The sequence below is a fragment of the Lepidochelys kempii genome, chromosome 1 (assembly GCF_965140285.1).
Source record: "Lepidochelys kempii isolate rLepKem1 chromosome 1, rLepKem1.hap1, whole genome shotgun sequence".
NCBI lineage: Eukaryota > Metazoa > Chordata > Testudines > Cheloniidae > Lepidochelys > Lepidochelys kempii.
In genome coordinates, this window is record NC_136380.1 from 115302446 (window position 1) to 115328418 (window position 25973).

General features: G+C 44.3%; 1 protein-coding gene across 1 annotated transcript in view; it reads left to right on the forward strand.

Moving 5' to 3' along the window:
• The first annotated feature begins 284 nt into the window (after window positions 1–284).
• Window positions 285–25973, forward strand: part of UXS1 (UDP-glucuronate decarboxylase 1) — a 92766-nt gene continuing 67077 nt past the window's right edge. The window contains exons 1-3 of the mRNA XM_073351134.1: window positions 285–463; window positions 21833–21860; window positions 25220–25268. Coding sequence (XP_073207235.1) covers window positions 295–463; window positions 21833–21860; window positions 25220–25268 — 246 coding nt within the window. The 5' untranslated portion in view covers window positions 285–294. The remainder of the gene's footprint in view (window positions 464–21832; window positions 21861–25219; window positions 25269–25973) is intronic.

The following is a 25973-nucleotide window of genomic DNA, read 5'->3' on the forward strand; positions in this document are numbered from 1 at the left end:
GGATTATCTGGGTGTATTTATTTTGTTCTCTCCCAGTAAAATCACTGGGGCTGAGACAAGACAGGCTGGCTCCAGGGGGCAGCCCCAGGTCCTCATGGCACTGTAGGGCGGGGATGCGGCAGGGGCTGGGGGGCGCTGGAATTTGAGACCCCGGGGCCCACGCGGGCAGCGCCGACGCAGCGGTCACGCGGCGCCCGCCTCGCGCAGGCGCCCCGAGGCACGAGCAGCGCCGCCTCCTCCTCCCCCCCCCCCCGCCGAACCACCTCTCACGCCGGGAGCGACGCCGGGCTGCGCATGCGCCCAGGCCGGGGCAGGAACTGGCTGTCGGCGGCGGCTGCGGCGGGCGGAGTTCGCGCCCCGCCGGGGATGGTGAGCACGGCCCCGCTGCTGCGCCTGCTGACCGCCATCGACCGCCGGAGGATGAAGCTGCTCATGGCGCTCGCCCTCGCCGCCTACGTGGCCTGTGAGTGGGGCGCGCTCCGCTGCCGCTGCCCCTTCCGTGGGGCCCCGGCCGGGAGGCTCCGCCGCGCCTCGCCCCCCCCCCCCGGCAGCGGCGCATGCCGCTGTGCCCGGCGCTGCAGCCCGGCTGGTCCCGCCCAGCCGCTTGACTCTCCCTGGGAGGAGTTTTTGGGGGGGGCGGGTAGGGCCCCCCCGGCCCATGTGCTGCCTTAGCGGGGCAGGGGCAGGGGGTGCCGAGCCCCAGAGGCAGGGCGCAGGCCGACGTGCCCGTGGCAGGAGAGCGCCAGGCGCGTTTGCCAGGCTGCTCCGCGTTTGAAAAATTCAGTGTCCCTGGCTGAGCCCCCCCCCCCCCGGTGTGTTGTTTTCTGAAGCTGCCCTGCCGTGGTGGTGGTGGTGGTGAGGGACCTCTCCCGCTCCCTACAGACAGCTGATGGTCAGGACAGCAAACGTGCGGCTCCGCCGCTTAGCAGCCGTACTTGTAACGGACGCAGAGCAGCGTTTCAAAGCCAACAAGAGCTGGCCTGGGCATTGGGGGGGCACCTCATCAGGGCTGACGAGCCGGGGGGACAGTTGTACCAGGGTCCTGAGCTCCGGGCCACCTTCCCCCCCTCCACCCCCCCGACACCCCCCCCCCCAAAATTCAAATTCCCGCCTAAATAAGGAAGAGGGAGGGAATGGGGCCCCAGCGAACATGATGTACCCCGGCGCAACATTTCTTCTGATGGGCCTGACCATCTAATTGTAGTGTTCAGACTGCCTTGTCCATGGCTCCTGGGTTCTTACTGATCTTTATAACATAACTGTTGAGGGTTTATCTTGTGTGTTTTCTTCTCTGTTGTTTTTGTGTTGAGCTGCTTGTATTACACTGTATTTTGTACGTCACTGAGTAAGACTGAATGTGTTCATGGTCTAGAACTGGTGTGGGGCAGGGATTCCTCAACCTTTTTCTCTCTGAGGCCTCCCCAACATGCTGTACAAACTCCATGGCCCACCTGTGCTACCACAACTGTTTTTCTGGGCCCTTGTTAGGGGGTTGCAAACAGGGCAGTTGCCCAGAGCTCTGCGCCACAGGGGGCCCTCCAAATCTAAGTTGCTCAGGCTTTGGCTTCAGCCCCAAGTGGCAGGGCTTGGAGCCCCGGGGCTTCAGCCCCATGTGGTGGAGCTTCAGCTTTCTGCCCTGAGCCCTAGCAAGTCTAATGCTGGCCCTGTTGGGCAGATCCCATGATACCTGCTCGTGGCCCCCCAGGGAGCCCTGGATTCTGGTTGAGAATCTCTGGTGTGGGGTACAGCTAAGGAGAAAGAAGAAAAGGAGTACTTGTGGCACCTTAGAGACTAACCAATTTATTTGAGCATGAGCTTTCGTGAGCTACCAGAAAGGAAGATGATGTCTGTCTGTATCATGATGATGTCTGTCATGCTCAAATTGGTTAGTCTCTAAGGTGCCACAAGTACTCCTTTTCTTTTTGCGAATACAGACTAACACGGCTGCTACTCTGAAAGCTAAGGAGAAGTTCTCCAGGAGGACAGGTGCCATGTCTCTTCTCGTGTCTGTATAGCACCTAATATCTCTTGAGTGCAAATAGTGATCTTATATTGTGTTTTGTGCAGTACTGAGCATGTTGGATTCTAAGATCCTGGATAGAAGCATAAAAATAGATGGGAGAATATTAAGATAATTATTGAAAAGAACCCAGGTGGCTCACTGGACCTGAATTAAGCTGCAAGGCCCCAGAATTACATGACCCCTCCCAAGTCTTCTCCTCCTGGCTGCCCAGTTCAGTCTATTAGTTTTCGGTGCGCAATGTGTGTATTTAAATTCAATTTATTTTATGCTAGCCCACATTTTTTATTTTCAGTGTGCTGCAGATCTTTCTATTGACAACAATTAGCTGCACCACAGAAGTTGGCTGGGATGATGCTGGAGACTTCAGCATTTGGGTTGGGGACAATGGGAGCTTTTTATACCCACCAGAGAGACATGTGACCTAGTTTAGTTTTGGGTATGCAGGAGGTAGTTTTAGGCTTTTTTTTTTTTTTTGTATTTGTGATGGGATGTATGCATTTCTTCTTTCCTTCTCAGGCAGAGGATATATATCTTGGGAGAAAAGATGTTTGACTTCCATGTTCCCCACCCCATCAACTGCTGGAACAGCTAGCTGCCCCACTGCATCTCAGTAGCTGCAGCTACACCAGTGATGCACACTGTTTCAGCTAAAATGGGACCATTTAAAATAATTCAGTTGCCAACAATAATGATCATTAGACTCCATAGGACAGTTCACATCTCACAAAGATATTTCAGATTGCCTGCAGACTTGGGCAGGCATTGGTACATTGCTTTATATCCATTAACAATTTGAAGGTTTTCTTCATAGTCAGAAGAACTAGAGACTTTATTAAAATGAAAATGTAATGTCTAGAGCACTGTTAAATAGGCAATGTAAAAATAAACTGCCACCTAATTTTGGTTTATGTACCCACATAATTATTTTATGTACCCACATAATTATATTGTCTCTGGGTAAAATATTGGCTGGGTTGGGTTTTTTTAGCCAGCAGTTCATGTCTACCTTCTAGTGCATGGAATAAAGGGAGAAGGGGAAACAGTGTGAGGACATTTGCTGCATGGCCCTATAGGGTCAGAGATTGTGTCTGCTCCTTCTTTGAGAATCACAAGAATAAGGGAGAAGAGAGAGACTAGTTTTGCATGTGTTTAAGAGTAGCCTGAAATGAAGTAGATAGGTAGCTGTGTAATCCTGCAGGTAGTTGTAAGAGGAGGCTTTCTGCAAATCCGTCATGTCTGATTATTATACTCCTAAATCTTTTGACAGGTTTCAGAGTAACAGCTGTGTTAGTCTGTATTCACAAAAAAAGAAAAGGAGTACTTGTGGCACCTTAGAGACTAACCAATTTATTTGAGCATAAGCTTTCGTGAGCTACAGCTCACTTCATCGGATGCATACTGTGGAAAGTGTAGAAGATCTTTTTATACACACAAAGCATGAAAAAATACCTCCCCCCACCCCACTCTCCTGCTAGTAAGAGCTTATCAAGGTGATCACTCTCCTTACAATATGTATGATAATCAAGTTGGGCCATTGCCAACACAAATCCAGGTTTCCCCCCCCCCCAACCCACGTTGTTAGTTATGATTCTTGCATCTTCAGTATAGTATGACAAGGTGCTGAACTGCACTGATCTGATAGTTTCCTGAGAAACTAAATGTTTTTTGTCTTTACTGTAGAAGGTGTCTATCCCTTCCCCCATTCTTTCAAGTAATATCCCATAAATATACTTTCATCAACACAGTGCATTGGAGTGGTCAGATAATGCCAACCTGAAGTAGTGTGGCAATTGAGAAAACTGAACTACTGAGCGGACACATGTTCTGGCACAATTTTTTCAAGTTCTCTTAGCGGTGATTAAGTGTTTGAAGGCTATGGACCTCCTTCCTGTTTTTTCCCCTATTCCCATATGTTGAGTTGACTGTTCTTACAAGATGAATTTTATTTGGAATACGGTACAATACTAAGACTGAACATAAATGTTTAAGTATTCCAAACATTGTTTATATAGAGTTCATGCTTCGTGCTTTACATGTATGTGTTGTGATATTTTGGTGGAATATTGCTTGTGGGCATGTGTTTGTAAGCCCCCAAAGAATACTGAGAGAATGAGATTGTTCTAGGAGGCTCTACCCTGGAAGACTCTTTTGGCAGCATGTATTGTACATACACACTTAGCCCCCCTCCCCCCAGTGTGGGTATACGTAGCAGTGTAGGTGGTGGGGTACAGGTTAAGCCAGGGGTGGGCAAACTTCTGGGCCACATCCAGGTATAGAAATTGTATGGTTGGCCATGAATGCTCATGAAATTGGGGTTGGGGTGCGGGAGGGGGTGAGGGCTCTGGCTGGGGGTGTGGGCTCTGGGGTGGGGCGAGAAATGAGGAGTTCAGGGTACAGGGGGGGACTCTGGGGGGGGCGGGGTGTGGGCTTTTGGGTGGGGCTGGGGATGAGGGGTTTGGGGTGTAGGAGGGTGTTCCGGGCTGGGACCAAGGGGTTTGGAGAGTGGGAGAGGAATCAGGGCTGGGGCAGGGGGTGGAGGCACGGGGCGGGGGGGGGGTGAGGGCTCCAGCTGGGGGTGCACGCTCTGGGGTGGGGCTGGGGATGAGGGGTTTGGGGTGGAGGAGGGTGCTCCAGGCTGGGACCAAGAAGTTCGGATAACGGGGAGGGGGATGAAGGCTGGGGCAGGGGGTTGGGGCGCTGGGGGTGGCTCAGGGGTACAGGCTCCGGGTGGCATTTACCTCAACCTCTTCACAAAGGAATCTACTTCTTAGAGAGTTGGCAAACTGGATGTAGGGCCTACTGAAGCCAACTGAAAAAGTCTCCTTGCATCTCCAGTAGCAAACTGTGCGACTTTTAGGTGTTCATTTTTTTAAGGACCAGATCCTATAATTGCTCTTCTCTCTGAGCAATCACTTGGATTGCAGTATCGTGTAGAGATTGGTTGCAGAATCAAGCCATGAGTCACTCGTTACAGAACTTAATGATTTATTAGGAACAAGAGATGTCCTTACCTTCCACTTAAGTTTACCCTAAAGACTTTGTAGTCCTCGTTTTTATTAAACTTGTTTCAACTGACTTAAAGGAACACTGTGCACTTGAGCTAGCCTGTAATTCATGTTTTATAAAAACGAAGTCCAAGAGGAATGTTCCACAATAATATTTTTAAAAAATAACTACCCACTGAAAACAGTTAGTTTAAACTCCCCTGCAAGTCTGAAACCCAAACTCTGCAGGGCTAAGAACATGAAAGTGACAATAAACAAAAATGAAATTGACTTAATTTTCATTGTCCAAGACAAGAAAAATCCAAATAGTACACAGACTATAAATAACAAACAAAATAGATTTTAAAAATCTTTCACTTTTTAAAAATATCGTGGCACTAATAATGTACATAAATGTATTTGATTACACCATAGAATCTAAGATTTTAAAAATGGCCATCTAAATGTAGGCTCTTAAGTCCATACTTAGGCAGGTAAATAAATCAGTGATCCTGCAAAGGCTTACGGAGCTGCTCAGCTTCATTCATGTGCATAATCTTATTGATGTATGTAAATCTCTTCAGGATTGGTGTTTTATCTAGGTTTATAAGTCTGGACTTGGAGTTTAATTTTTGGAAATCTTGACTAAGATTTTAAAATTGACTATGCCTTTAAATCTGTAGAGCCCTGCATGGATACAAATTTATATCTGTGGATATAAATCGGTATCTGCAGAACACAGGGCTCTCCCAGGAACTGCAGAATGTGGGGCCACTGCTCCCAAGAGCCAGCTCCCTATGCCAGCAGCTCCTTTGGCATGGCTGTACCTCCCGCAGCCCTGTCCCTGCCCCCCCATCACTTCCACGTAGCTGTCTGTGTCTCCTTCTGGGGGCGTGCGCGACACTTGAACACAAGAGTGTGACCAGAGATAGCTGCTGCCGGTGAGCCTGGTGCTCACCCTAGTGGGCGGGGCTGGGAGTAGTATAGCCGCACCGGAGGAGCTGCCGGTGTGGGGTGCTGGCTTCGGGGAGTGATGGCCCAGCACTGCAGGTCCTGATTTATATCCACATCCTCAGCTATAAATTTGTATCCGCGCAGGACTCTATAAATATGCATAATTTGCTTTAATATCAATATTTTTTTATAAATCACTTAGTGATGTCTTAATATGATATGGTGATCAGATGTTCTTTATTTTCTTTAAGATGCAAGAATTCCACTTCCAGTATACTGTACTTCAATAATTTTTTGATCATTCACAAACCTTATAATTCCAAGAATGCATATTAGTGGTCTCGCTCCATTTCACCTCAGAAATGTTAGTAATATTCCATAGTGAGGTCTAGTATTACTATGACTTCATTATTTTTGCAAAATATATCACAGTACATTTACTACTATAAAAACTAAATATGCCAAAACAATGTGCAAAATACCCTCCAAAAATGTACTTTGATTTTTTCCTAGTAGTGTTGGCTTACTTAATTGTTAAATTGCAAAATTGGGTGAGTTGCTGTGATCTCCAGATTTGTGTTAATGAGAGACTAATGTATATTCCAACACAGCAAGTAATATAACAAAATAACTAAACCCCTTTGTTTTCAGTTTAAACAGATTTTTTTACCAAACCTCCCCCAGGTTTTACAAAAAGTATTAGTTTCTTTTCCAAATTTCACCCTACTTTTTTATCATTCAAATATATAAAAAATAACTTATTCTATTAGGAAAATACAATACATTGCATGAGGTGTATGTCTTACTGTAATACAGTAGTCTGTATGTATATGCAAAGCTGCCTGTTGAAGTAAGGCTATGAATTAGTCTAGAAGATGCCAACAATAAGCAAATAGGCGTGCGTGCAAGCTCTGAAGTGCGTGAGCATCTGAATGTACTGATGAATCTCATGCCCACCGCATACACATTTCAAGCTGCTTACTCCTGGGGGAATTTTATGCCACTGTGCGTGCGCATAATTTATGTCCCCCGCATATTTCTTTGCTTCCCTGCAGAAAAATGACTTTCGAACGGGGAAGCAAAGGGAAGCCCCAAGAGCGGTCATGCGACCCTCCTCAAGCAGTATGTTTCAGCTGCCCAGGGCAGCTGGCAGAGAGGTAAATCACTGTGGGGTAGGGGGCATGACTGGGGAAGGCCCGGCTGGTGGCTCTTACCCTGCACCGGGCTCAGCAGCTATTCCCAGCAAGGCTGGGGACGAAGGGACTTCTCAAACCAAACCTTAGATTTCTCCCTTGGCTGTAGGAAGCTCTGTAAACTCCCCCCCCCCCCTTTCTTCCTGCACCACCCATCGCTCCTTCACTTCAGGGGGAGGGATCCCTGTATGGGGAGCTGCTCCCCCAACCCCCATGCATCCAGACCCCCTCATACCCAAGCCCTCCAACTGAGCATCACGCCCCTCGCACCCAGAACTCCCTGTTCTCCCGACAAGCCCTATTCTCCCATCTACACTTGGATCCTGCCTTGCTGAGCTCACTTTCCCATACTTGGTGCACCTGACACAGAGGGACAGGGCCCTGGGATATTTCTGGGGTAGGCCAGTCCTTGAGCTGTGTCAGGGTTGGGTGCAGCCTCACTGCTGAGTCAGTGTCCTGGGTGGGAGAGCTGCACAGGCATCTATCACCTCTGTGCAGCCAGTGGACCATGCTCCCCAGTGCCATGCTGAAGCCTCCACATTTATTTGACAAATAAAATTTGCAGAATTTTAAAATATTGTGCACAAAATTTTTAAGTTTTTGGTGCAGAATGCCCTCAGAAGTACAAGCTGTTAGCAGGTAACAGTTTAAACATCTGTCACACTAAAATGGGAAGAAAACAAAATTCTGCATCAGATTATGTTTCAGAACACAAGAAAGTATTGGAAAGTTAAAAAAACAAAAACAGGAGAAAAGGATTAAGTTGAATGTATGCTCTGCAAATGGTGTGGCACAATTATTAAATGTAATATTTATAGACTAATAGTTCTAAGTCTACAACAGTAAATTGTTTATTCAAATGAATAGTTTTATTTGGGGATTAGAGATGTGTTGTTTTCTTAAACTCCAAGGTGGCATTGTGTTTTGAGTTCTGTTTTAGTTCTGCAGCAAACCACATTGAATTCTATTAATCAAAACATTAACCTACTGCATACTTTTCCCCCTGTCCTTCCGTCCACCAAAATAAACCCTAATATTTACCCAGAAAAATTAATAATAGTTTTTTCCCCACTGATTTGCACCTGTATTTTGTTGTTATAGTAATAAACACTGATAAATTCCTGGGGAAAAATAAAATAAAATAAAAATCAGCCTACCTATAACTCAGTCATTTAGAACTAGATTTTATTAATAACCTCCAGTTAGTCAAACACTTTCCTTATGGGTCTGTTTCTCCACTGCCTTGCACCTTGTATAGTCATTTACTTTTTTTCCAAGTGAGTGTAAAATGCCACCATTCTCATTTAGCAGTGTTTCACACTGGCTTTGCACAAGTGAAAATTAGTGCCCAAGTGGAATTAGTGGAAAGTAGTGGAGAATCAGACCCTTCGTCTAAGTGTTTGAGTATCTGGAGTGTAACAATTAATACAAGCTAGTTGTAAATGACTTTGAGAGTACCATAGGTCATCCTCAACCGCCCCCCCTCAACTAACTGACCCAGTACAGGTTGGACAAGACAAGGTTATAGTGGTCTGTGTGACATTACACTAGGCCACCTTTCATGTCAGCCTGCTGTTTTGTGAACACATCTGCTTGCGGGCTGAGGGTCTGATGGAGATGCTTTTCATTTGTGGGTGCATACAGATAAGCTTCCTGTCTTGCACTGCTCCCCGTTTGTCAGACCATTGGTCTCAATTCCTGGCTGTGCAGCCCATGGAAATGTATTACAATTCTAGGACTGTAGTAACTTCTGCATTAGAAATAGGGACAGATTGGCTTGAGGCCAAGATTTTTTTTTCCCCTAAGAACATGTTTACCTGGAAAGATGATGAACTGTGTCTCTCCCACCTCAGTCACTGTTGTGTTCTGTGCGGGAGCTGTGTCCCATCAGAGTTATGAAGGGCATAATGGTTGTCTCATCCTTCCCTCTCTCATCTTACAAGTGTTCACCCTTTGGGCTGCATTTTCTCTCTCTTCTCATAGAATCATAGAAATCAGGGTTGGAAGGGACCTCAGGAGGTCATCTAGTCCAGTGCTTCTCAAGCTATCTGATGTGAGGGACCGGCAATTTTTTTTTTCCAGTGTGCGTGCAGACCGGCAGCCGATGGCTCGCAGACCAGCACCGGTCCGCAGACCACCACTTTGAGTAGCACTGATCTAGTACGCCACCCTGCTCAAAGCAGGACCAATCCCCAACTAAATCATCCCAGCTGGGGTTTTGTCAAACCTGACCTTGAAAACCTCTAAGGAAGGAGATTCCACCACCTCCCTAGGTAACCCATTCCAGTGCTTCACCAGAAGCTTTTCACAGAAGCCAAGTTGTTACCTGGAAAGTTAGAGCTCTCACCCCTTCAAAATTTCACCTCAGCTGACTGATCATTCTGCCAGGGAAGTTTACCAATCTCTTTGTTAGCCTGTCAAGGTTCTCTGAGCACTGTGGGTAATACCCACCCAACATCAAGAGTCCTTACTGAGAGAGGTGCCCCGTACCCTTACAGTATTGCCTGGGAAACAAAACTGAAGTTTTGGGCAACGTTCAATTGACAGTGTCACTTTCAGAAAACAAGTTTTAAAAATGAAGACTACAGTGCTGCCTGGGAAAGAAGTAGCTATATAATACTTAACTTTGTAGTGTAGACATAGCCTCAGTTGTCTGAAGTTATGTCGACGTACAGCCACCAATATGATTATATCACTGTTGCACGTTCACACTCTGCTCCTCGTGTCGGAGTGCATGTACAGTAGTAGCTCTTGCATTGACAGAGAGCAGTGCACTGTGGGTAGCTATCCCACTGTGCAGCTGACCCCAGGGTGTTTTGGGAAGGGTTTGTAATGCTTTATGAGGCAGGTTCAGTGTCATATGAAGCCGGTTTCTCAATCCCATCATTCCATGGGCATCCTACTAGGGTTCCAGCTGCTTTTCAACTGCACTGGTAACCTGCGAGCCAGCCATCTGTGTCAGACAGCATGGATCCAACACTGCTCTTCAGTATTGTGCTGTGCATTATGAACACAAGGCTATAAGAGGAGCTCAACGGGGGCACTATTCACCACTACCTTGACCCCAGACCTCTCCTTGTACAAGTGGCATGTCTGTGGCACTGCACTAGAGGCAACTGTTTGCCTCCCTGGCCTTCTGCTATGCTTGCCCGCAGCTCTTTGAGTTTTACGCAGCACTGCTGTGTGTCCCTGTCATAGCCATTTCCCTCCATGCCCTGAGCAAGTTCCTGAAGCTGGAGCAGAGCTGTTCCTGCAAAGCCTCCTTTCCCCACAGACCCAGGAGATCCAGCACCTCCTGTGTACTCCAGGCGGCAGTGCATTTGCTGTGTGGAGCTGGCATATTCAGCTGGGAGCTCTCCACACTGAACAAACAGGAAGAGCAAGTTCACCCGTTTACCTGGCTACAGGGCAGTGGAGTTCAAAACAGTGACCAGAGCAGTCGTGAGATACCTCCTGGAGGTCACTTAAGTCAATGTAAGCAATGCAGCATTTACACTTAGGCCTTGTCTACACTACAGGGGAGATTCGATCTAAGCTACTCAATTTGAATTACATGAATAGCATAACTCAAATAGACGTAACTTAGATCTACTTAACCGTGGGGTCCATGCTACATGATGTCAACAGGAGAGCGATCTGTGATCGATTTAGCGGGTCTTCATTACACCCGCTAAATCGACTGCTGATGCATCGATCGCCACTTGTAGATCCCCCAGTAAGTGTAGACAAGCCCTGAGACTGTTTCGCTATAACTATGTCACCCTAAGCTCTGCGCCTCTCGTGAAGGTGATTTGATTATGTCGGCGTAACAGGAGAGTTAAAGCAGCGGGAGGAGCATTGCAGTGTGTACGTCAACCTAACTGTAGCTGCCTTATGTCAGCAAAACTGTGTAGTGCAGATGTGGCCTTAGTCTGATGTCTCAGCTGCTAGACATGGAGTGCTGCATCTTCCTCTTCACCCCCACAGATTATGGAGTAGCCTTTGTGTTCCCAGAGCACAGGCAGCCTACGGAGGTGTGCTGGACAAATAGGTGCACAAGGCTTATTTTGAGTGGATTAGACCCTTTCGTTTTATCCTGTTTGTTTTTTCTGTAGCTTTTACCCTTACCACAGGAGTTTTGTGACGATTAAAATCTATACAGCACTTTGTAAATGTAAAAACTAAGCATTGATTTTATCCCATGTTAAGGCCAAGAACTTGCACTCTCCATGTTTCATTTTAAAAACTGTTAACTCTTGAACAACAAACTTTAAAATTTTAAGTGGCCTTAACAAATACCTTAGTTGTAATACTATTTTATATCAACGTAGACACCAACAAGAAAAAGTGATGGCTTTAATTGCCTTGCATATATTTCTTCTCTGACCTGGAAGAAAATCCAAAATACTAGGATCGAACGTGTGAGAGAGAAGAGGGGGGGAAAACACTCTGTACAGCTTCTCTTGTTGGTGGAAACTACACAAGAACACAACACAATAAGGCCATGGCTACACTAGCACTTATGTCAGCAAAACTTTTGTCACTGAGAGGTGTGAAAAAACCCTCCCCGAGAAACAGAAGTTTTGCCAGCATAAGCACTTGTGTGCACAGATTTTTTTGTTGAAGGATGGCTACTTTTAAACCAGTTGTTGAATGTCCAGGGAGATTGAAGTGTTCTCCTACTGGCTTTTGTATGTTACCATTCCTGATGTCTGATTTGTGTCCATTTATTCTTTTATGTAGAGACTGTCTGGTTTGGCCAGTGTACATGGCAGAGGGGCATTGCTGGGACGTGATGGCATATATCACATTGGTAGATGTGCAGGTGAACAAGCCCCTGATGGTGTGGCTGTTGTGGTTGGGTCCTATGACAGAGTCGCTAGGGTAGATATGGGGACAGAGTAGGCAACCTTCAACAAAAAAACTTTAAAAACAGGTTTAAAAGAGAAACTGCAGAGCTACAATTCATTTGCAAATTTAACACCATTAATTTGGGCATGAATAGGGACTGGGAGTGGCTGGCTCAGTACAAAAGCAATTTTACCTCTCTTGGTATTGACACCTCATCAATTATTGGGAGTGGACCACATCCACCCTGACTGAATTGTCATCACTGGTTCTCCACTTGTAAGGTAACTCCCTTCTCTTCATGTGCCAGTATATTTATGCTTGTATCTGTATTTTCACTCTATGCATCTGAAGCTTTTACCCACAAAAGCTTATGCCCAAATAAATCTGTTACTCTTTCAGGTGCCATCGGACTCCTTGTTGTTTTCGTGGATACAGACTAACATGGCTACCCCTCTAAAAATTGAAAGGGTGACTTGGAAGCAAGTGAATGATCAGAAATTGCTTTAAGTGACTTCTGTAATTGACTAGATTGCAAGATGTCATTATCAGTTTACCATGGTTCAGCATGTAATTGCTTCAATTACCCATGCTTAAAAGTACTCACAGGGTATGTCCGTGCCGTAATGAAAAACACACGGCTGGTCCATGCTGGGCGACTTAGGTTTGCAGGGCTCTGGCAAAGGGGCTGTTTAATTGCAGTGTAGACTTTGGGCTCAGGCTGGAGCCTGAGCTCTATGACCCTGTGAGGTAGGAGGGTCCCAGAGCTTGGACTCAAACGTCTACACCTCAGCTGGCATGGTGCAGCCACGGGTGTCTGTTTGCAGTGACACTGTAGACATACCTTCACTGCCTACCTGAGGAATTGGGACCGAGAAAGTTAGAGAACTTGTTGCAGGCAGATTAGGCCCAGCAAATAACTTCTAGATAGTCAAAATGGTGCCAGTGTGCATGCAATGCCTACAGTACTGAAAACAACAACAAAAAATCCAAATTAAAATATCATAGTTAAGAGAACCTAAGTGTCTGAAAGTGTGTATGTTTGAAATGTTCCAGGGGGTGGCTTCATGATTGTGAAATGTACTGTATTCTTTGGGATGAAAGTAAATGTTTTTTCAACTTGGAAAGTGTGAAGGTCTGTAAACAAGAACATGAGTATTTAAAGCTCAGGGCTGTAATTGTTGGTAGCTGATAGGTACTATAACCTGCTTGCAGTAGGTTATAGTACATAGCAAAAAGGGGTTAAATGGAAAGAAATGGTACCAAAAAAGGGGGGATGAACATGCAAAAAGGAAAACATAAGCGAGGAAAGAATTGATGGGGGAGGAGAAAGATTGTCAGGGAGAGTTGGAGAGAGATACATCTTGTGATGAGAGTCCGATCACATCAGTCCTTAAATGATATTGCTAACTATAATATCACAAGACAAAATAATAAGCATTTATACATAAGCATCCCTTCTTATACAAGTTACCTTACATTTTTCAGTATATCAACCTTCTCTTTAATTCCAGAGTTGATCTCCCAAATACAGTTGCATGGGAGCATGTAGAAGTATACATGGTTGCTAACTTTTCCATGTGATGTTTGTAAAAAAACAATAAGGGCTGAAGGCAGAGGAATATGTAATACAGCAGAGAAAAGACGTGCAAAGGTGTCTTCCTGGTGTAACTTGGAGATTGGGAATTAGTGCTACCTCCTTTTTGCTATGTGATGACTAGCTCTGGGATAATTGTGTTGTGTGACAATATAGCAGAGGTGGGCAAACTATGGCCCGCGGACCATCCTGCCTGGCTCTTGAGCTCCCAGCCTGGGAGGCTAGCCTCCGGCCCCTGCCCTGCTGTCACCCCTCCCCTGCAGTCTCAGCTTGCTGCGCCACCAGTGCTCTGCCGGGCTGCATGGCTGGTTCCGGCTAGGCGGTGTGGCTATGAGCTCCTGCTGCTCTGAGTGGCATGGTAAGGGAGTTGGGGGGATGAGGGGGTTGGATAAGGGGCAGGGGGTCCTGGGAGACAGGAGTGGGGGTGTGGATAGCGGTTGGGGCAGTTGGGGGACAAGGAGCTGGGGATTGGATGGGTCGGTGGTTCTGAAGGGGGCAGATAGGGGGCGAGGGCCAAGCTGTTTGGGGAGGCACAGCCTTCCCTACCCGACCCTCCATACAGTTTTGGAACCCTGATGTGACTCTCAGGCCAAAAAGTTTGCCTGCCCCTGCAATATAGGGTGGAGGAATGTAAATTCTCTAACCCATCTGGTATAAGTGGTTTGCATATGCTTTGGCACAAACAATTGGAAGCATGTGGTTTCCCATTTTAAAGTTTATGCTGTAATTAGGAGGTAAGGACGTATGATCAGCTGAACTTGAGCTCCAAATGCAACGTTGTGGCCCAAAAGGATGTATAAATAGGGGAATATCGATTAAGAGTAAGGAGATTATATTACCTCTCTATTTGGCACTGATGTGACTACCACAGGAATATTCTGGGCTGGAGCACCCACAGAAAAAAATTAGCAGGTGCTTAGCACCCACTGGCATCCAGCTCCCCCCCTCCCCTCCAGTGCCTCCTGCCCACCGATCATTTCCTCCCTCCCAGCACCTCCTGCCCACCGCAGTCAGCTGTTTCGTGGCATGCAGGAGGCTCTGGGAGGAAGGGGGAGGAGCGGGGAGGGGTCATGCTCAGGGGAGGGGGTGAAACTGGGCGGGAAGGGGCTGGGGGGGGTGAAGGCTTGGGGGAAGCGGTTGGGTGGGGGCTGGGCCTGGGGCGAAGCAGGGGATTGAGCACCCCCCGGACCCTGAGGAAGCTGGTGCCTATAGCTCAGGTGACTAACTCAAGCCACTGCCGGTGCTGCAGTGTCCTATTTTTAGTGTGCTAGCTTGAGCTGAGCTAGTGCAAGTCTGTCTACCTGTGCTGGGAATCACAGTGGTCAACTGCAGTGTAGCTATACCATCATAGGTCACAGAGGTACTGCAAAAAGAACGAGGAGGACTTGTGGCACCTTAGAGACTAACAAATTTATTAGAGCATAAGCTTTCGTGGGCTACAGCCCACTTCATTGGATGCATAGAATGGAACATATAGTAAGAAGATATATACACATACAGAGAAGGTGGAAGTTGCCATGCAAACTGTAAGAGGCTAATTAATAAGGTGAGCTATTATCTGCAGGAGAAAAAAACTTTTGTAGTGATAATTAAGATGGCCCATTTAGACAGTTGACAAGAAGGTGTGAGGGGATACTTAACATTCAATATGTGAAATGACCCAGCCACTCCCAGGGAAGGGGTGGAGTGGGGGCAGGGCTGGGAGCAGCAGGCAGAGGGGTGTCTGATGTGGCCCACGGGCCAATGTACTAGTCCTCACATGGCCCTCGTGGTGATTTGAGTTTGAGATCCCTGCTCTTACCCATGTTGCTGTACTCAGCCTCCTTCCTACCTACTGCTGATCTTGGGTCATATATAATATAAGAAATTTTACTAGCTTCAGTTCTTTTCGCAGCTGCCAGTGCCTTTCTCTCCTGCATGTTTCCTGTTCTGCAGCTGAATGGGGAGCAATTCATGTTTTTGGCTGCCAAGTTCTATACTGCTCAGTGTGAGACACTTCTTGATGGTGAGAACAAATCAGTGAATAGTGGGGACAGTGGTGAGAGAGATGAACCTGATCTCACATGCAGGTGAGGATGGTGGAGGACATAGGATCAGCTGAGAGGGGCCAGGTTGACCATAAGGAAGAAGGACTGAGGAGCAGGCATGACCAGAAACCTGGTTGGAGCTTAGGGGTTGGTGGAAGGAGACTGGAGAGAAGTTATGAGAGAAGCTAGGTGAGCCTAAGGCAGCTTTTCACTTCAGTCTGCCTCTGACCCTTCTGTCATCTGCCTTTCAGCCCCTGTCATCTCCCAGTAGCCTGTACCTTCTATCCTGCCACGCCCTCCCTCCCACCTCTGCAGTGTTCTCTGCACACCTGGCTTCCACCACCTGCTATATTGTGTCCTCCTGGAGTCCAAAAGGGGAAGCATTGAATATGAAGAGACACAGCCTGGCTGCCTTTGATTAATGCACTTCAGCAGCCCCCTCCCCACTTCTCCCCTTGCCAAAAAGAAAAAAAAAAAGCACCTGGAAAGAGGAACTGCTATGGAATTCCTGTTGTCTGTCTGCAGCACTGGTGGGTGAGGGAATCTAATTCGTGAGTGTGTGACCGGTAGAATTGTCTGAAATTTTTCAAGACTGTGAAATTTTGGCCAGCAGCAGCCAAAAAACAAAAACAAAACCACCACATCAACTTTTACAAAAATGTATTGCTTTTTGACCAGCTCTAGTATGTCTCCTGTGAGCTGGCATGACACTTGGCAACCTGGAGGGAGAGAAGTGATTTTGATGTAATATGTAACATTTACCATTAACCGCAAATGAAGAGATTTTTTTTTTTTTTTTGGACCTGAGATGGACTTTGATTCTCAAAATGAAAACTGTATCTCTTACTGCATGTTGGGTACAGCACCTGAAAAAGTGCATACACACAACAAAGTCCTTACTGAGAATGTGAATGTACTGTTTCTTTTTCATTTCTAGTAACAAATAAACTTGCCTTTAGGAAGGTGAACTGTCCTCACAACTTACAAAGATAAACAGGATTCAGCCATTTGTGTGGATGTAGGATTCAGTTATTTAGTGTTATTTAGTGTTATGCAGACTCCATACCAAAGGGGTATATGTGCCTCATTTTTTTCCTTATGAAAAGCATGTGGGATTGGGAAGGAATGTGCAGAGTGAATTCATTTTGCTCATTGTGTAGTCTGGAGATCTGATTTTTTTTTTTTTCTTTCTCCGAAATCAGTTGGTTAGAATAATGGCATGAATAAGATGCCAAACTGTGAATTTGTTTCAAGCCTATGGGATTAACGGATAATCTGTCTATAAAAATAATAGCCCAGAGTTCACACTTTCAGAGAGTAAGGAGACCAATAGACTTAGTTTACCATAATGTACTATTCCACTGGCATTAGTACACTACTTCACACTGTGAAAGGTGTTTGTGTAAATATTTAATTGTTCATCTGGGGGGGTGGGGGGAGCTCACTAATGGAAGCTCAAGTCTGGTAAATTTAGATGGGGATCTCTTCTGGGCTTAGCTGTGGACCTTTCCTGGCAGTGATCAAGAAGTCATTTACAACTCTTGTTCTGCTCAGTTGAAAGCAGAACAAGCCATTTCATAGAGGTGGTTAACTGCCCTTCAGGGTCAGGTGTAAGAGTTTTTGTCAGACTGATTCCTCTAACCCTGAATCCTACATGCCAACCAGATGTTTTTAACCTCTTGCCTTCTTCTGTCACTCCTCCTTGGGAGGGTGTGTGTGAGGTAATCGTTAGATCTTTCATTCAGTTCACATTTTGTGGGCTTTAGTTACGCTAGTTTTAGAAGGCAATATGATCTCTGCGTACCTTCTAAGGTATTGGGATGAGTCTATTAGGTCTGTTGGATATTTGGCTGTCCTTCTCTCTTGCCTCACCCTATTTCCAAAACATGAGCCAACTAGTTCAGCTGTTGTGAAGTCTTGTGGTTCTCTTTTCTGGGCCCTGCATCAAAGGCCACATTTGAATTAAACAAGAATTTATTTGTTTGGTTGTACTATCATTAGACACCTCTGCCCCCAAACCTTCCAACTGCCAAAACTTTCCAGTCCCCACCTTCTCACAGAACCAGATGCCTTAATATAACCCTAATACAGTCCCCACCAGCAAACCCTGATCAACAGTTTGCTTAAATGCAAAACCTGCCTTGCAAACCCTTAATAGCAATACAATGTCCAGTTAAGGGAACTGTAATGTGCAGCAGTTAAACTGGGTTAGTGACACTAATCCATTTCACAGGTAGTTCTCTGCACCTCCACCAGAAGCTCCTTTGTACATACAAAGAAATACAATACGGACAAAATCCACTCTAATCTGCGCCATAATGCAAAACCTCAACTCTCACCTCAGCAGCATTGAGGCATGTACTATGTGCAGATGTACATTGGCTAAAGAGAATATTTTATAAGTGGGAAAACACAAAGTCATAGTTAAGTTTTTGTGTTCGGTCCAGTTCAAGGAATTTTGTGTATTGTTTCTCTGCGTGCAAGGGAGATTGTTGTGGAGTAACTTAGTGCAACCTTAAGTATGGAGTTGCTACTGTGTATCCATAATTGAGGCCTTTAATTTTTTTTCTAATACAAGAGCTTTTGAAACCTTTCCCGTAAACGTAATAAAAAAGCCATTTACCTGCATAGCTGTGGATTTGTTGGTAGCTGTGACATCACAGCATGGTGCATTTTGCAGAGAGAAAAGTGGAGTTATTTGAAGTTCTTCCTCTTCCTGTTTGTTCTGGACACTAAGGGTACATCTACATTGGAATAAAAGACCTGTGGCATGGCCGCACCAGGCCCTGGCCAACCGACTTGGGCTCACTGGGCTCAGGCTGCAAGGCTTAAGCCCAAACGTTTACATGGCAATTTTACAGCCCAAGCTCTGTGAGCCTGAGTCAACTGATCTGGGCCAACCATGGTGGTTTAATTGCTGTGTAGATGTACCCTCCATTCACAATCCTACTTCTAGGTCAGTTGTCATGCAATATTTTTATATGGCCTCATTTAAAAAGTTGGTTTCTTACTGTAGCTCCAGTGAATACCTCTCTACAGCGGGAAGTGAAAAGCTTGACATTTCCCTTGCAGCTGACTACCTTCCTCATCAAGCCACCTCAGTTTCTCTCTGCCACTTGAAAACAAATTGATAAATTATATAGGGCATTTTCCTGATCTACAGAGTTCTATTATAAGTGGATTTTGACAATGTGTGCCTCAAGAATTCATGAAATTTCTCTCTGTAGCCTGCCTGGCTCTGGCTGTAGTCTTCACTGAAAAAAAAATATATATATTTTATATTGAGATGGCTATCTATAAAATTCCATTGAAGATAAGACCCCAAGTAGTTTTAGTCAAAGTCAACCCTAAGCCCCTCCTACCTCTCACCTGGGGTCTACCTTGATATAGCTAGTCAAGGTAAAAACTAGAGTACCTTTTCTCAGCTAACTCAATGTGGACTTCTAGTGATCACAATGTAAAAGTGCATCTATTCTTTCAGTGAAGACATAGTCTTCCTTCCTTCCTTATTCTATTTATAGTTTTGTAATGCCTTTGGTTGTGGCACCACAGAAAGTCCTGAGATTTTGGAGGTAGTCCAAAACCTCTTTGTTCTCTCCTTCAACATCATTCGTGAAGCTTTGCCAGCCTTTCCTCTGACCCTTTCTCTTACTTTTGCTTTCCCCCAATCCCATCACCCTGTAGATAATACCAGCCTTTATAGCCCCTTCATTTCCTTTCCCACACCTGCTCCTGTGCAGTTATCTATGCTGACATCGTGCCCAAAATGCTATCCTGGAGCTTATTTCATAGTCCATCACATTGTCCTAATTTAAAATCTCTCCTATTAAAAACTCACTTGTGCAGTATTTCCTGCAAAAAGGATTCACTTGATTTTTCCCTATCAGAGCTTCAATGGTGCGCACTCAACTGCATTATAGTATTGCCCTCACCCTTCTCCACGGCCTTTTTTATTTTGTCTCCACTTGTGGATCACTGTGGAAGGCCTTAAATCAGGGGTTCTCATAACAAAATTTTTGGTGGCCTCAGAGTGCGGCCACCAACTCTTGCTGGTGGCTGCGTTGGCAATTTTTACTCAAATAATTAACTTTAGGAAAAAAATAAATATGCGCATACATATAAATATGCACATATTTGCAAATCATTGTAATTTATTGAATCTTTTTGCAGACTCAATAAAAATAATGTACAGTTGTCTCTATTGTTTACTGGACAGTAGCAGAATAGAAACACAAATAAGGTGCTTTGCAGGTTCTTGTCTTTTTTGTTGTTGTTTTTCTTTTGTTTTTTGGTTGCTTTTTTAAAAAGACTTGCTAGCTAGTAAGTCTGCTGCTGTGAAAAGTGAGCCCAGGGACAAATTAAGTGTTGCATAGGGAGGTCAGTGGGAGGGGATGTGAGGTCTGGGGAGGAATGCATAACGGGCCGGCAAAGGCAGCAGGGGCCGGGGCGATGTGGGGGTGAGCCCCGCAGCTGGGGTTTGTAGCCCTGTGGCCAGAGCCTGCTGCCTGCCACCTCAGGGCTGGAGCCAGACCCTACATCCCTAGGAAGGTGGGGAACTCACTAACTGCCTGCTCCTCCAGCATTTGTCTCTCCAGAGGGCGTCATTGTTCAACCCCTGCTGGTGGCCCTGGGGAAGGAACCACTGCTTAGCCACTTCCCACACCACTGCCGAGGGGGCTGTGGCCACAAGAAAAGCCCCTGGTGTCCGCATGCGGGAAACGCTGTGCTTAAAGCATTGTGAATGTTGTAAGCTTTGTCTTCTATACTTCTCTGTAAAACACCCTTCGCACACTTGGGTGCTGTAAAGAAACAAATAAGAGTCCTAAGGAATTACATACAAGCCTGAGGCTAGGCTGTTCTACTTGAGTGTCCTTTATTTGGCAGACTAATTCATTAACCACCACTCCAGGACTAAAGCAGCCTACAGGCAATTGAGGTCACTGCAGAAACTTTTTGTACTGAGAGGCATATGCTAATACCATAACTGAACAAGACTTTTCTCCCCCCCTCCCCAACCCCAAGAATGAAGGAATTTGTGTGCTCACCCTGAGGCTTGTTGTGCAAGGACTTCTGGAGAGATTTAGACTTTATTAGATTCTGTGTGTTGCTTATTAAGGAACTTGCCCTTCATGTTCAGTGGTCCCAAAAAAACCTAAAATTGCTAGTGCAATCTTCTTAATAATTGGGGGATTTCTCTTCTCTCAGTTTATCTCACACTCCCTTTCCTAGGCAGAAGAATTAAGAAAATACAAGGGACCTGACACTCTTAATATAATCACATAAGCACTGAACAGGTTCAAAAAACCAATTTCAATAGTGAATAGTTTCACCAGACTGATATTCCATATCTCTGTATCTCACTATAGAAATGGAAAAGCTGACATCTGTTTGTTCACTATTCTGCATTGTATTGTGACTTATATCCAAAAAGAGATTGCTTTACAACACTCTTTCTCATTTATATATGTGTGTATATATGTATATGTATATAAATAAAAAGAGGGTTAAAGTTGCCAAGGAAAGCATTCGGAATTAAGAAATGCCACTTGTGATGAATCAGTCTTCTCCCCACAATAGTTTTTAAGTGATCATGTGCTGGTTTTAATGCAGGATCCTTTCCTCATCCAGTGCCCAGGTTGAATACTGCTGTAAATAAGGAAGCTAGCTGTTCAGTCTTTGTCTTTGATGTTCAGCAATGGCCAACGGCCGCATTCACTGCACACCACCCAACCCTTCAGGCTGGGGTCCATAGGACCCCTTTCTTGCTCACAGCACGTTGTCCAGTTTCTTTAATGAATAAAGCATTATATAATATCCACTTTGGCAAATCGTAATTCAGTTACTGCTGATATGGTTTACTCTATTCTGTGATGTGTGTGGGATTGATATATAGAAGGGGAGTATATTAGCTGATCATCTTTTCAGATAACTACAGATATATCTGTTTGGAGTATCTCTCAATCTGATATACTGCATGCTCTTTGTTTATTTGACATGCATGATTCAAAATTTTTCCCTTTTGTAGCACAGGAAAAAGCCTCATCTAACTTCATCGGTTTTGTTTGACTTGTACAAAGAATTCTGATCACTTGGCATATATAAAGTGACTTGTTTTTAGAATAGATAAGTTAGTTTTAAATTTCTTCTTATTAGGATGACATAAAATTGAGAAATAAGTAATAGTTTGTTAAATGGCACTATAATGTTTTTTTTTTCTTTTTTTTTAGCTGTATGGGGCAACTTTATCAACATGAGGTAATACTTTATTTTGTCCGAGTATCTTTATTTGAAACGAGGTTATTTCCGCTACCATCCCATCATGCAACAATAGGAAGAAATCAGAAAAAGCTGCTCACAAAGTTGTTGAAATATCAGCTCTTAACAATGGTAGATGTAGAATCCACCATTCATGTAATAAAAACGCCTTCAGCATCAGAGAAGTACTATAGGGCTGTGAACATCCTCACTGGCAGGGGACAAGACATGCTGAGTTTCCTCCTCCTCATTCCACTGGAGTGGAAGGACATTCCAAGATAACAGTAAAGGATTTGTACCTCCTTAACCCTTAAGCTTTGCCTTAACTGCAGAGTTAGATGAACTTTTGGCTGTAATGCATCTTCTGTTCACACAAGGAAAAACCTCTGTCCAAGGCTTGAGTGTGCTTTAAGACTAGGCTAGCAAACACATCTGAGGGTTTAGGCTTTAGCTTAGGTTTTTTTCAGCCAGGCTGGCAACCTACCTATTTTGCAATGAGACTGCAGGTTAAGCAAGCCCAGTTGCTGTTAGTCCTCCAGTGCTTTCCCACAGTTTCACCTGACCTGTGCTTCCTTGTCTGTGTGCTCCCTTTTACTGAACTGTAAGTTAAGTATATTGGCTCAGCATTTTAACCCTGCATGTGTCTGCTTCATCTGTAAGTCAAATACATTGGATCAGCATTTTAACCCTGCATGTGCCTGCTTCATTTCTGCTGCATTTTCCACAGCATTTGAACAGAGGCGCTATCCGAGTAAATGCAGTACAAATCACTTTGTGGTTTGCTAGCTGAATTGCTTAATGACCTTCCCATTAAAAGTTCTTGCTCTCAAACGCTGTTTGCTTATGCCTTCAGAGCTATTTGCATTAATAATGAGTAGCTTCTCTTGGAAGTTATTTACATTAAGTATTATTCTCATGTCACTACCACAGACAGCAGCTCCATGTTAGGGGTAGGGGAGATGCATCCTGTGAATGAATTCACAGAGTGGCCCAGTTTAGTGGACCATTAAGAATAATGGGATAACCCACCAGAAACCCATCCCAGCTCATAGGCTACTACAGCACCATTGGGGACCTAGCCACATGGGTCTGACACAGGTAGGGCTTTATGGTGGGGACACTCTATTCGGGCTAATTCTGTGGTGAAGGCATACCCTGAGATGTGTAGAAGATTCCTGCCGCCACTCCCTCAAAGCCTGCCTTGAATCTAAATATCTATGAATCAGCGAGGGTTCCCTGTGCAGCAACCCAAGGAAACTAATTTTAATTGAGAAAGCATGATCTTATGTGGGAATATCCCCATAGAGTTGTAAGGGAAAGGAGATGAACCTTTAGGGGAGAGACCATCCGTGTAGCTTCACTCCACGGAAGTAGAGTGCTCAGACCAGCCCTCTGTAACTAAATTGGTAAGTTAAGGAGGGGAAAACTCACTTAACATAAAGCTGCAATTGGCCAGTGCTCAAAACTACAGAATGTGAACACACTACAACAGATTTGACTTTTGAGATTACTTTAAGAACCTTTTAATATGTTGTATTTTCTGTTAAGTTTTTCCTTAATCACTTACCACAAAGGAGAAGATTCTCTGTTCCACAGATGCACGTTCAAAGTTGTGTGCATTATCTATTTTCAGGAAAATATCTAATACAGTAACTATTGTGAGTTAGTGTTACTCCTGAATAATATTCTAATGCTGCATGTTAACCTATAAGTCAGTTTTTGCTGCTGCTGGTACAGTAAGTGGCTGTCTTTTGTGAAAAGAGTCTCTAGAACCTGAATGGTTCTACTCAATACTGCACTCCTTCCTGAGGCAAAACTACTGAAGTCAGTAGGAGTTTTGCCTGAGTGAGACATGCTGGACTGACTGACTTAGTAAGATTTTTTACAGAATGATGTGAGGAGAATTGTTGTTCTGATTTCTAACACTGTGGTAGTATGTGTGTGTGTCTACTTAACAAACGGCCTTCTGTTTCTCGAGGTGTAATGAAGGCAGGTCCCAAGTAAAGGAGCTCTGTTTTACTTGAAAGAACTCGATTTTGCATTGGCTGCCCCTGAAACCTCTAGTATGCAAAAACTTACCACTGTAAATCATGTTGAATAGTTCCATAAGCTGTCTGAAACGAAAATTAAGTTGAAACAAGAACTCATGCAAACTTAAGTGAAATCACGTAGGCTTGGGCTACACTAGCAAATTATGTTGGTATAACTGTGTTGCTCAGGATATGGAAAATCCATACACCTGAGCGATGCAGTTATACCGACCTTACTCCTGGTATACATAGCTTTGAGTTGATGGGAGGACTTCTCCCATCAGCATAGGTACCGCCTCTTGGGTAGGTAGAGTGGCTATGCTGACAGGGGAAGCCCTTCTGTTGGCTTAGGTACCATCTTCACTGAAGCGCTACAGTGGTGCAGCTGCAGTCTTTTAAGAGTAGGCAAGCCCTTAGTCACAAGAATGCGTATGCTAAGTGGCTTGCTCAGAGGAAAAACATCTCTAATCACCTGAGATGTTATATACATTTAAACACTAAATTAGATTACAATGAAACCTGTACAAGAGACCAGCTTTATTCTGCACCTTCTTGTCTTAAGAGGCTACCCTGAAGTATCCCCAAATATATTAGCATGGCTCCACCTTTACTAAGCAACCTTTGCTTAAGTATGTTTTTGTCCATAGAGTGGTTACTTAAAACAGTCTTCAGTGTGCTGATTTTGCTTTTAAAAAAATTCAAAGCTGCCTTAAACTGCAGAACTGTTTACCATTTTCCAGTCAGTTACACTTTTGTATCACCCCACTAACTGCACTGGAATTTCACAGGTTCTGCTGAAGACATTATTTGGTCTGTAAAATCTTTATTATAGGTGGGAAATGAAGAACCTATCTTAACTCTCTGATCCTAGATTGAGTTCGCAAATTCAGCAGTTGGAAAAATATATTATATTTGTACACTTGATATGGAGTCATTGAGACAATAAATACAGACCCCTTCCAAGCCATTTTAGTCACGTTTCCTAGTAGAATTGAACTACAAAAATACTTTTGGGGAAGGTGACCCTGTGATGAGTGACTAGGTTATCTTCTTATATTGTATTGAATTTTGAATACAATGTTGAATCTACCATGTTGATCAAGACTGCTAACTTTGGACCTGATTTAAAGGCCATTAGAGTTAATGGAAAGGTTCCAGTTGACTTCAGTAAGCATTGGATCTGGCTATGGTGGTCATTTGCTCTGTTTGTGTAGCTCTAGAGAACATATTCTGGAGTAATAAACTTTTTAAAGGAAATTTTTAAAAAATTAAGAACACATTGGAAATGGCATTTAGTTGATCTGTTTAATGGCTCTTTTTCTTCAACAGGTCTATCCAAGACAATGGGGATCAGAAGGTTGAAAGTAAGATAGAGGAGGTTAGTTTATTAAGTGGTTAATATCCTCTTTATTTCGACCTTTTTTAAAATTAATTTTCTTTCTAACTAGAATATTTTACTTTATTATTCTCCCACTAATGTAATCCTCAGCATTAGGTCTCATTCTTCATTAGAGTGGACCCAAACAGCTAATCAGTGGCTTCCCTCTGTTTTCCCTAAATCTCTCTCAGAAGATTATAATTCGAAAGATCCAATCCTGTTTGCCACAGTATCTTCCTAACTATCCCAGTCATGCTGGGAATTGAGCCTTTGTTACCAAGTTTTAGGACTGCTGTACTAACTCCTTTCTCTGTCACCCCTCCAAAAAGTTAAGTGTATTTAACTTTTAACAAGCATTTACTATTTGAAAATTTCCACCTATGTGCATTGCTTTGTTCTTAACTCTTATGCAGATTAACCAGTTATATTTTAGCGATGAAATACTATGCTGATGAGCACAACTGAAAAACCTAATAGATTTGTACTAGGTTTCCAATTCATAAAATGAAAGTTTAGTAGCATATATAGACGCTGTTCTATGACTGACTATTCATTTTTAGGTGAGGCAATCAATAGTGTGTTTGATTTACCAGATTTCTCGTATCTCAAGAGAACTATATATCCACTGGTTTCAGAGTAACAGCCATGTTAGTCTGTATTCGCAAAAAGAAAAGGAGTACTTGTGGCACCTTAGAGACTAAATAA